Raw genomic sequence first — 12,857 nt, 5'->3', positions numbered from 1 at the left:
TACAGTAGCAGAACTGTTGCTGACCCATCTTCTCCACATTACAGCTTGTCATTTTTGTAAACCTGGTGTGAAGAATAACATCGGAAATGTCTTTCTAGAACTACTTATTTTTGTATTAAAAAAATGTGTTAGATATTTTTCAGAGATACAGCCTCATAATTTTTTTAAAAAGTTTGGTTTCATTTTAGCAACAATTTAGGCAACAGGTTCAAAAGCTAAGCTATCGAGTTAAGCTATTGGTCATTAACTGGCCAGTAAAACTGGCCTGTGTATCAATTAAGTAATTGAGAATTTAAATTTGCTTACAGGAAATTTTTACATTCTGAAGACTAAAACTGGTCCTCAGTTCAAAAGCATTGGACCCCTTTATGCTCCTTCACGGAACAGAACTGGTAGATTCAGCCCTTGCGTAAATAGAATTTTCTACAGGTTCTAACCTGACATTGGCAGCAGCAAGGGATACAAAAGCAAAATAAAACCACCGTGCTGACAAGCTGAAAGTCTAGGATATGGTGTAGGTAGAAATTAATAGAGTCTTAATCTCTGCAGACCAAAAGAAAAATGGTTTCTTTTGTGAATTACTTAATGCACAACAAACCCGCAGGGAAGTTTGTTAAAACATACTGTCACTTCAAACTTTACACTCAAGATTCCTTCCAGAGCTTCCAAAACACACAAAATTACTTACATTTGTGTATGCATATAAGTCTATATTTAATGAAAAATGGGTGTGTTTTGGTGGGGTGACATGCATACAAAAATACTTTTTTTCAATTACTATAATTCTTAGAAAAAAAAAAATGTTAGAGCACATTTACCATAATCATTTGAACAGAGGCAAAGAAAACACTGGCCTCTTCATCACTTTGGAATTCCTAGCTTGAATATAAATACCAAAACAAGGCCCTCTGTCCTAGACACTGCCATCTGAATCACTAAAATAAGACCATGCTAGCAACCTGAATGGAACAGTGGGGTCCTGCTTTTATGGTACCAGGCCTCACAGATGGGTTGGGCCTGGTCACAAAGAAGAGGTGAAGTGATATGCCAAGGAGACGCAAAGTAGGGCTCAACAGGGATTCCAGATCTGTATCTCCTGTCTCCCAGCCTCCTGCTTGAATCTTTAGGGCACGGTATTTAAGAGAACCTGCAAGCTGGGGTATCACTGCTATTCAAACCTCACCGTAGGATCCCAACACTGGCAGTGAGCCTAAACTGAGAGAATGAAACAGTCATTGTACCAAACTAAAAATAATAATAGGTTTTGATGTAATTGAAAAAATGTTTAATAAGATATATTGTTTTATTAAGATTTGTATTTTATTTGTTTAAACCTTTTGCTTGCATAAATCGGTTTCTAAAACCTAAAACTCAGTATTGCTGTGATGTAAAAGTAGGTGGATATTCCACATTTTACACTGGTTAATGTGAAAATCTGTGTGTGTGTGTCTGTGTGTGTCTATATTTTATATATATATATATATATATATATATATATATAGATATAAATATAGATATATAGATATAGATATAGATATAGATATAGATATATAGATATATAGATATATATATATATTTATAGGCTAATCAGTGTATTATTTTTGTGATGTAAATTCCAAATAGGTCAACTAAAGGATGCTGGCCTTGCTCAAGAGTCTTTCTTTAAACAAAATCTTTTTTTTTAATCAATAACTCACAATACCAGTGATAGTTTTTATTTCCGGTTTAAAAAAAATGAAGGGGGGAAAAAAATAAAAGGAGAAAACAAGTGTTTTTTGCGTTTTTCTGCAACTGTAGCAAACAAAGCGCGGCAGCTCCCTTTCTGTGACTGTCAAAAACTTTCCTGTGTGCCCACTGCAATGCGGATGCCAACCAACGAATCAAAGGCATGCTGCAAGTAGACAAAGAGGGTCTGATGCCAACCTCAGTACCACTAACAACCATAACTAGCATCAAGCGGTTTCCCTGCTTCTCTCCTGGCACTTATCAAACAAAATGGCGGTACTCTGTGAGTTTACACAGTGTGCCTGCTTTGTCAGGAGACGGGCACAAGCACACAAATGCCAAGCTTTTTTTTTTTTTTTTTTCTGGACCACCATCCCTCCACCCATAGTAAAGTGGTATACATAAATGTTTTTCTGCATTAAAATAAACCGCTATTTAAATCATATCTTATTACACAGATGGGTCTATTTTGAGAATGTTTACGGGATAATATTGGTTTGCAGCAACATACATTTTAAAACTGCTACTCCAATGTTGTATGTAGGCCTATGTATGTACAGTATATAATTATATAGGATGAAAATGACTCAACGGAACATCCAGATGCATAGTTAGAAACCAAAGCTGTATGTTTAACATTAGGCAAGGGGATGTACAATATGTGGCATTTGCAGCCATGCCTTGATATGTACTGATTCAAACATTGTTGACAATACCTAAACCTATTATACTGTACATAAGCGTAAGAGTACTTTATTTATTTCTCAGTACGCCATGTCTTATCAGGGTTCACAGAAGATTAGCTTGTGTATTACCATCAGGAACTTTAGATGTACAATAGTATTTTTTTTTTTTCTTTTTAATAGAATGGTTTATATCACAATTGAAAATAAATGTTTATATTTGAATGGAACCAATAAAATGAGAATATGGATACATTTTAAATACTTCATAGTTCTGAGCTGAAAAGGGTTACTGGAGACTAATTCTGGATATACAACACCAGCACTGTCGGGTTTCATTAGAAAACATGGGGCCCTCTGTTTCCGCAGTCCATATGAGCACATCTAAATACTTGGAATAAAAATAAAAATCACTGTACGCTTACCTTCATTTCAGTTCACTATTTAAATACATTAACATCCCACAGACAGACTGACCAACATACAGATATTACTCTCTGCACAAAGATATAGATATATATCAAACAGATTCAGACTGCAATGCGGATGCCAACCAACGAATCAGCGGCATCCTACAACTAAACAAAGAGGGTCTGATGCCAACCTTGGTGCCAATGGCAACCATTATTGTCATTTTGCAATCCATTCTGCTTTCTCCTGGTGCTTGACATACACAAAATGGTGGTTCACACTTTACTGATCACAGCCTTTCCTTTTTTCTTTTTCGATTGTTCACTATTCAGTCTGTTTTCCACATCAAATGGTTTAAGATATACAGTATCTTTTTTTTTTTTATTCTGCCATTTAAGTAACAGAGGGTAACTGCAGAAGCAATAAAGTTTTTGAAACAAGTTACAACAGTTCCTATTGAAATCCTGCTTACACAATGGTGTTACATTTGTACATATTATTCTTGGCAAAGTTTACAGTTTTTTTCACCAATTACCAGGCCCTATACTAATAATCACATCAGTAGTATGGGGTACAATTTCAAAGAGAAAATAGATAAGGCTTAGAAATATAATCTAATATATAGAGTAGATACTTGCATTTTATTAATAGATTGATTATTATATTTCTCAAAATCAAATGATGCTGCACTTCAGCTTCTGTGTGAAACAGTGCAAGGAATAAACATTTTACCAAAACAGCATAATACTATTGACATTATTCACCATCTTATCAAAAGTGCAATATTTCTGCATTTTTAAGAAAACAAACTAGAATCTGCTAGATTTGAAGAGACAACTACATTCAGTTTTGAAGCAAAAAGGTATTCCTCCAGAATATTTCAATAGAAATTTAAAAACAAGTATTAAAAACTGAATAGATGGTCTTGTTTCTGATAAAATCTAGGATCACAATTCTCCAAAGATAACAGTAACGAAAAACTAACCATTCTACTAATTAATACCAGCCTCACCATTCTACTAATTAATGTCGGCTTCACCATTCTAAACTTTCTATTGACTTCTTTTAAATTTTATGGAAAAAAACACACATTGTTTTGCAGTTAATTAAAGATGTCCGGGTCTCATTACAGAACTGTGGTTCTGATTTTTTTAAAAAGGCATGACTTATTTAAATATAACTTTATCAACCGCTGAATAACTACATTAAAAGTAAACTTGGTTTATAGTTGACAGTAATGCAAACTTAAAAATGCATTATTAATATTTAACTCTTTATAAAAGTATTACCTGTCATGCTTAGCACTGAGGTGTTTTGTTATGATTTAATCAGTTCAATTTTAATGCAACTTGACTCACCGTATGATTAAAAATTGATTAATCGTGCCTTTATCATAGCTTTTAAAAAGTACCAAATATCAAAAGCTATAATAATTCTATGCTATTGTTTAATACCATTACACTAATGAAGACACCAAACAAAATATTTGTCTTTCTTAGCCGTTATACCCAATAACCTAAGACTGTGTTTTTGAGGTTATGGATGAATATTTGAAAAACATAATTTATCATTATCTTTATTTATTTTGGTACTTTTTAGAAGCTACCACAAGAATAAAGACAATTAAATGTAAATCCTAGGGTGAGTCTGAGGAACAGTACCCAGTTTATAATTTAACAGTACTATTTTTTAGAAATATGTATGTGGTACTTTAATAATGCTTTACTCATTTAAACCTTATAAACTCAGTGGAGACATCAAATAATTAACTATTTGGTTTGGTAAAAAGAACTGAAAATAAACTAAAGTAAATGAAAGCAAATATTGGGATGGAAGCCATGATGTGACATGGTCTTTACTCTTTTCCTTTTTGATACTGTCCAAAAGAACAATGGAGAAGTCTCATGAACTCAGCTTTGTTTCCAGAGAACATGGAGTTTTGTTTCCAGAGTAAAAGGAGTTTAGTGGAAACTGCTCAGGACAATACATGTAACAGTCCTAGAAATATCATTTAAAAAAAACTAAAATAAATACATGAATAAATAAATACATATATCCTCTAAAACAATAGTCCTTCAGATTTACGGAACATGTATGAAACAAATAAAATTAATTGGATTTAAATTTGCATTTTTGTTGTTGTCATATGTGTAATTTTTTTTAATCCCTGAGAATTTTAAATTTTAAATTAACCTTTTCGCAGGGCTGCCATTGTGGTTCTAGTTCTTAAACTTTTAAGTATACAGTTTATATGAAATGTCCTGTTACAGCAAGTACAAAATGGTAATGCCTTCAGCTATAAAACGAACCCTTGTCAGAAAATCTTGTCGTACAAGTTTATTTGCATTTTATTTAGCAGACTCTATTGCACAAGTGATCATGTGATGTACTTTGCTCTCATACCTGTTATTAACACATAGGTTCCTACAGTTGGATGTGGCAGATTTTGCTGGCTACATGAATCTAGTTTACTTTACAGGAACCCTGCTATGTACTAAATAACAACTGTAAAATATTGGCTTGCTAGGGGCTGTGGGTTGGTCCAGTACTGAGCCTAGAAATGCATGTCATACATGTACACATAGTTACACTGTCTACTTTGTGCACCTACCTTGGTCCTGGACATAGTATGCCAGAAACAAGTCCAGCTCCTTGACTGATACTGTTATATGATGTGGCTGGACACAAAGTGCTGGATTGGTGCAATGTGGGGATTTCACGAGCCTCTCTCCATCCGTACTTTCCAAAGGGATGCCCTTGAAAAGGATCACCATGACCAGATCAAGGCGCCAGACTTTGTCGGCCTGTCTGAGACAGTCGATCCTCCTGATCTTTCCCTTCTGGTCTGGGTTGGACAGCACGCAGCAAGGATGCTTCTTCCCCGTAACACTGAGCACAAAATCCTCCCGGTACTCTTGGCGGATGTCTTTGCGGAGCTTGGCGAGCAGCCTGGATGCCCACTTCTGTTTGATCTCAGGCTTTTCACCAAGCAGCTCATCCTTGACCGCTCTCTCCTCATCCTTTGACATCCGCTTCTCGTGCTTCTTGAAGTACTTGCGCTTTCGGGCTTGGAGGTTAAACCAAGTATAGGCGATTGCACGGACGTGTGGAAGAAGTGCCTCGATGAACGGATGAAATTCATCCTGCAGTTGGGAAGAAGAGATAACAAGATAAAAAAAGGTAATAACAGGAACAGCCATACACTACAAGTGACCCCTTTGGCAATTATACAATTAACCCATCGCCACCTTTACTAAAGAAAACTCAGAGTCCTGCAGCAAATTGCAAACATTTAAATGATTAAGGGATGTTAATCACATGTGTAACATTTTTTAATAAAAAATGAGTGACTCCTAAACATTTCAAGCTGTAGGGTAACACAAAAATATTATAAGAACATTCTATTTCAAATGCTCATGCAGCCTTAAAATCTATTGCTAACCCGCACCCCCCTTTTATTTTTTTTAACACTAAACACAATAATAAAAGATCTTATGCCATATAGCCAAACTGCAGATGTCAGCTCTGTTATTATACCATCGCAAAAAATTATGTTGTTAAAACTGGACAAATTCGGTGGTGCTGTTAAACAACACAGCAAGTGAATGCCACAATTGATTTCTTCTGTCTGTGCCACAGAAGCACAAAGCGTACAGATTCTGTGATACCACACAGCTCCCGCTTTCAGAGCATGCTCTCAGCAAGAGATTGTTGGTGGGACATGGAGCATGCGCTAGCTACCTTTGTCAATTTCTCTTATCAAAACGGCCTACATTCCTGTACAGTAACTGTTGGTTCATACTTCTGTCGCAGATTAATGCAATACTCAGGCGCAGACAGCTATAAAGCTGTGCAGCTTCACTCCGACCATGCAGTAAATATTTACATTTTCTCAACATTATCCAACCCCATGCGATTTCAGACGCACGTCGCAAGAGTGTGGATGAAGTAATTCCCACCTGACGCACAGGGTCGGAGACCCTCGAATCCAACCAGAAATTATTTAGGTTGAAAGTATGAACCAACCTCACCAGCACTAGAACCTGGGTCTAGCAAGGGAGTGTGGTCAAAAAAACACACAGGGTTTGAAATATAATAAGTATGGCACCTACCTTTCCTTTCCTGCAATTTTATATATAACAAAAACAAATTTTAAAAAGCTAATAAAAGTTTAGACTTAAACAAATATGTTCTTTCTGCAGGTTTAAGTTAGGATTTGAGGTCCCATAGACTTAGTTACTTTTGTTAGCTGATCACAAGGGCATGGCAATTATTCTAACCCCCTTGAAAATCAATCCAAGATGGACAATGAAAATGGCAACTTGGCACAGACTTTGCAATCGTTGTGCTCTTGCATGCTGTGGCAGGGGTGACATTAAAAAGTACATCACCAAACAGTGACTTGTATAATCCGCTAGACTTTTTACAGTATAAAACATACATTTGATTTTTTTCAGCTTTCCAGAAACAGAATCTTTTATGTTTAATTGTAGTATTCTTCTTACTATTTTTCCAACTAATGCATCCATCAACCTTGATTTTTTTAATGCATATTTTTGTGATATAGTTTATCTCAAGTCAAGTATCAATAAATAATCTGTTATTCTGTTATAAGACAACATATATATTACAGGAAGAGGGGCCTTGCTAAAAAAAAATATATACCGGTATATGTGTAGCTCAAACACCAGTGTGGTATGTGCAATTTAGCTTTTCGGCCCTCGATGTCTAAGTCTAACCCTTTGTGGGTTAGTGTTTCAGTTGAGTTAACGCCAAACAAAACCTTTTTAAAAAATGCCAAAACTGACATTATTACTTCACTTATCTTAGTATGTAAATTGCAGGGACAAGAGCCTACATGTTGGGTCCTGGCAGCGAAACGCCCAATATTGGCACATTACAACTGTATTAAAACAAAGATCATGCTTAACATTTTACCAATTTCCTTTTCAACTTTAATCATTTACCCTTGTTATTGTGCATTAGCAAAACAAACCTTGAACTTGTAAAAATATAAAATTCAGAGTCATGTAAGCGATAAATAAAGTAGGCCACTGTAAGGGTTAAACCACATTTTGTTCTTTGTGTAGGAAGGCATTGCTAGGCTGGGCGACTACAGCCTATCATATGTTCCCTAAAATGTATTTAAAAAAAAAAAAAGAAGCAGCAGCACACCCTTCCTGGTAATAAATAAATAAATAAATAAATAACAGTGTTAAATTGGTGATGTGTACTAATAATGTTTAAGTCTAAAATTTGTATTTTTTTAGACTTAAACATTATGTAGACTTAAACATTTTGTAAAAAAAATAAAATAAATAATGAAAATGGTCCTAAATTAATCAACTGGAATGCTGAACTTTATTTATTTTTTTTACTTTAAAAGTGTTACTTACAGCATGTAAGGTTTTGTTAAAACTCAACACAGGGTAACAGTTTCACTACTTACAGACATGATTACTCATATTTTGCTTATAATCTTTTTGAAATATAAACAGTAATAACTTTAATATAAGAAACTGTACATATTTTAAACGTAAATATTTTACGAAACGGCAATCCAGTGGAAAAGGCTGCACAAAGAGCCCTTTTTCCACAGACAGGGGGGGAAAAAAAGATAATTGCTTTCATTACCCCCTGATAAAATATGATAAAGTCTAAAATAAACTACTTTATGTAACTAGCAGGATGAATATAAAAGTATTATTTTGCAGTGTAAATAAAAACACAGGTTACATTTTATTTTGTCCAAGACTGCTATACGAGTGTGAAATAAATAATCTGTGTTTTCAAAGTCATTTGCAAATGTCAGGCTTCTGTAAAATAATTTTAACTTTAGAATAATGTTCAAACTTATGGCTCATGCTTCAGTTGGAACTTCATAAGTTAAAATGTCATAAGTTTAGTCTTTGTAATTAATGAAAAAAAATAGCTATATGTTTTTTTTATTTTAAATTAAGCTTTAAATAATTTATTTTAATTAAAACAAAATGTTCTGTTGAAAAAACACAGTGGTTTCCTTTTCTTTTTGTTGGTGTATTTGTGGGACGCGAAACATCTTAAAGCTGTTGCAATAATGGTGGTAAATGTGTTCAATACTTACTAAACAACTAGTGGAATAAGGATTCTTGCTTTAGATTTGAAATACACTTGTTATTTTTTTTTTTCAACAATACCAATACTATTAGTATCTCATAGCTGTAATATACCTATGAAAGTGAATACACCAGCACAAAGTAAATATTTTAATGCATGATTCTAGATAACCTATTTTTACCAGTCTATCTCCTGCCATAAACGTCACTTAACACAAAATAAACCCTATCTCAGTCAATCACTTTCTGATGCCAAACAAAATATAAACAGTGAAAATGTGTCAGCCAAAAAGCTAGAGGACTCTGTCCAACCACTGAATCAACCTTATCATTGTATTCATCTCCATTCACAATTTCTGAATGCCTCCCCTTTAGCATTTAAAATTCCAGTGGTTTCATTGTAAAGTCCTTTGGAATAATAATAAAAAATAAATAAATAAAGTTGATTTTAAAGATGCTTCAGATGCACTGTGCACAAAACTGTTCCTGGAACTATTTGCCTTTGTTTCATCATTGTGTGTATGTGCCCTCTTTATCAATCATTAAGGTACAATGTCTGGAAAGATTAGTTAATGATAAAACCTGATGAAAACAAACACTAGTTATGAAAGTACTTTTAAAAAAACAGCCCCTCAATTAAAAGGTAATTGAAATGAAATATATTGTATTTCTGACCTGTCTGTTTATTAATAAAGTCAACATGTATGCCCTCCTAACATTTACACATTTTATAAATAATGCAGATAAACCAGAAAATATTATTTGCACATCAAAACTGTGGACTAGTATCATTAAATATTTTGAAAAAAACATAATTACCAACATCATAATAAATTCATTCAGGGTAATTTGACTAGATTTGTTTCACTGGTGTTTTAGGATTCCTTACTTTTTACAATAAACCACTGCATCATATTTATTTAAGTAAATTAATGTAAATCATTAGTAATCTATTAATGCAACCACTTGAACAAGATGGGTTTAATACATTTAAGGAAATTGAAGACGTTGACGATTAAGGGAAACGAATACAAATGTTAAATCCAATTTATGGTTTAAAATTTTTAAATCGTTGAAACGTTTGTATTCCGACGTAAATGGTAGTATGATGCGTCCAATTGTTTAAACGTAGAAATCCATACTTTCAAATAATCATTGCAAACAATTGCCGGTAAATGTCATAGCCGCTAAGAAAAAATCTTAGACTCCTACACACACACACACACACACACACACACACACACACAATGCTCTTTGATATAAGATTAAAGTTTCATTACATATTAGTTGGTCAGATAATCTTGCTATAAACTGTGCATACAATTCACAATGACACATTTAAAATGCAATACGTCTGCGGTTGTACATTAGTAAATGCATAAATAAAAGAATACAGTAAAATGTATACCTGCGTTAGGCAGATGGGAGAATACATCATGTCGTTGCTGAACAACAGCTAGCTGGTTGCAAAAAACCCTCAAAACACCAGGTGGATTGACTTTACCGATTCATTTTCCACTACAAGTTCAACAGTGCTTGGATCAATCGAGGTTTTTAACTCAAATTAAAAATCTTATCTCAGCGCGACAGAAAAGTTGGGAGAAGCTTGCCTTCTCATTTAACTCTTTAGTTGAATGTTAAGGGTCTCTGCTAAATGAAGTTCATACAAGTCCCCAAAATGGATAAATCCAAAAAGATTCAGCTAATAATATACTTTGAAATATACTAAATATGCAAATAAAATAGCAGCAATCTTAAATTTAAAAATATTTTGTAAACCTGTAAAAAAAATAATAATAAAAAAGTAGAAGGCGCCAACTTCCTAGTACTGTATTTACTTTTCAAACTTGATATGAAATCGAGCGGCTACACCCTCTAGACTGCTCGTTCCCTACAAATCAGTCTCGATTTTTTTTTTTTTTTATTTGATTACAGTCATACTCCTCCTACTGCTGCAAACGCATTCCATTTTCACCAACCCACTTTCTCTGCTGTTACAGAAACCACAGCCTAAAAAAAACAGATTTTTGGGGGGTTTTTTTTTTAGTTATGATTTTTATGAGTAGAAAGCTTCAGCCCAACCCCCGGTTTATATGGAAACGAAATAGAAACCTCCCTCACACTTTGCTTAAGTTTACTGTGTCGCACTTTTAGTACAAGCTCGTGTAGTTTTATACTGTATAATACATCTGATATGCTTAGTTTTTTGTTTGTTTGTTTGTTTGTTTGTTGAAGTTATAGACCCGCCGTGTTTGTCTTCGTTAAATATTAGGTTTCAAAGTACGATAGGCTACAGCACACCGACAGGCAGGCATTCCAATACGAAAACCAAGTAACAGATTTAACCCTTTATATAATTTTTAACTTGGTCCAGCAGAAACAATCAGCTAACTTAAAATAAAAACGTTATATCAACTCCCTGCGCTACAGCTTGCTTCAATAGAACTACTTAATAAATGCATATGTTTTTAATTTATTTATTTTTTGTTTTGTTTTTCCTCTAGACATTATAAGCAAGGTTTTATCTTTGCAAAACTTGTCTTCACGTGTGATGGCCGTCCTGGTCCATAAGAAGGAGCATTTGTGGTCTCGAAAGCGCACATATATACACAGATAGATAGATAGATAGATAGATAGATAGATAGATAGATAGATAGATAGATAGATATTCATAGGTAGTTTAGCTGATCCTATTACAGTATCACGAAAAAGCGTGTTCTTGCTGTAGGCTACATATTTTCAGAACTGAGTGTGTTACAAATAATTGCAGTACTAAACAAACCTACACAAATGTAATATACTACTTGTGGGACGGTACGACTTGCTTTACGGTTGTGTAACCTGGTGCCGCAAATTGAACAGGTATTATACAATATGCAGTCAAAACTTAGTGAACGAAGATTCAACGTAATCATAATGGCTTGGATCTTACTTTTTACAACCGGTGATGAAATAATCCAAATATCGCACATTCCAGGATACATACATGTATACATACATACATACATACGTGTACATGCACAGTAATTGTAAAAGACTGAATTAGCCTTTATAGAACCGTAACTACTAGAGTGCATTCTTAATACCCTACTTCCATTTTTCCGAGGTACGGCCAAGCATAATTACAGTTTTACACAAAAAGGCTTGCCTCATGCCATGTCCCAATATCATTCCAAAAACTAACTGCAGCTTTCTTTATCTTTCTGTCTTAGGCTTCACTGATTCTAATTCTGGCTGGCTCTTAAGCCTGGCAACTTAACATTTCCTAAACGTCTAAAGAAGCTTTATAACACTTGGAAACAGTATTCATTGTGGATTTTAAAAAGAAAAAAAGAAAGAAAGAAAATACATTGATGCAAGTTGATGACTGAAATGTTTGTGATCACATTGTAACGGTGCAAAAAAAAAAAAAAACCACAAACAGCAGGATGTTAAACGGGCTTCTGGACGACTACACAAACTTGATAACTTCAAGAGACATCATTAACAACATACGTGAACTTGTGAAAGTATTTGACGTTTTATACAACTTTAACTGTAGATTTGGTGATGCTGGTTTCTAAAAACTAAATGTGTTCTTCACCGGGAGGATTTACGTTTTTCACATACCAAGGCCCAAACTGGTAAGTTCACAAATGTTGTTACATTCTGCAATATCACCAAATTTCAACATTGAAGAAAAATATTAATGACATTAGTGAAATATTTCTGTTTGTGACAATGTTGTTCAAATGTATTTTTAACCTTATCTGAAATAACTAAGAGTAGAAAAATCTTTCCAAATCGGAAACCACAAAATATTTGTGGACTCAAAGTTTTAAATTGCATTTATAATTTTGATCTAAATTACCCAAAGTAAAAATATAGCGATGGGGTGTTCCGTGGGCAAAATAAGTGTAGAAAATATAGCAGGCAATAAAGCAACATATCGGGGGCAGGTGAA

The 12,857-nt window shown here is 34.1% G+C and overlaps 1 protein-coding gene across 19 annotated transcripts in view; it reads right to left on the bottom strand.

Moving 5' to 3' along the window:
• Window positions 1–12,857, bottom strand: part of LOC117409443 (nuclear factor 1 B-type-like) — a 157,224-nt gene that overhangs the window by 91,043 nt on the left and 53,324 nt on the right. For 13 of the 19 annotated variants that reach the window (XM_034015501.3, XM_034015502.3, XM_034015517.3 and 10 more), the window contains exon 2: window positions 5,431–5,962. In XM_034015501.3, the coding sequence (XP_033871392.2) occupies window positions 5,431–5,962 (532 nt within the window). Of the gene's footprint in view, window positions 1–5,430; window positions 5,963–10,322; window positions 10,815–12,857 lie in introns of those variants that run through there. The other 6 variants (XM_034015506.3, XM_034015513.3, XM_034015518.3 and 3 more) reach the window with 4 other exon arrangements.

This window comes from Acipenser ruthenus, chromosome 2 (genome assembly GCF_902713425.1).
Source record: "Acipenser ruthenus chromosome 2, fAciRut3.2 maternal haplotype, whole genome shotgun sequence".
NCBI classification, from domain to species: Eukaryota; Metazoa; Chordata; class Actinopteri; order Acipenseriformes; family Acipenseridae; genus Acipenser; species Acipenser ruthenus.
This window is presented reverse-complemented; position numbering and strand designations above follow the sequence as displayed.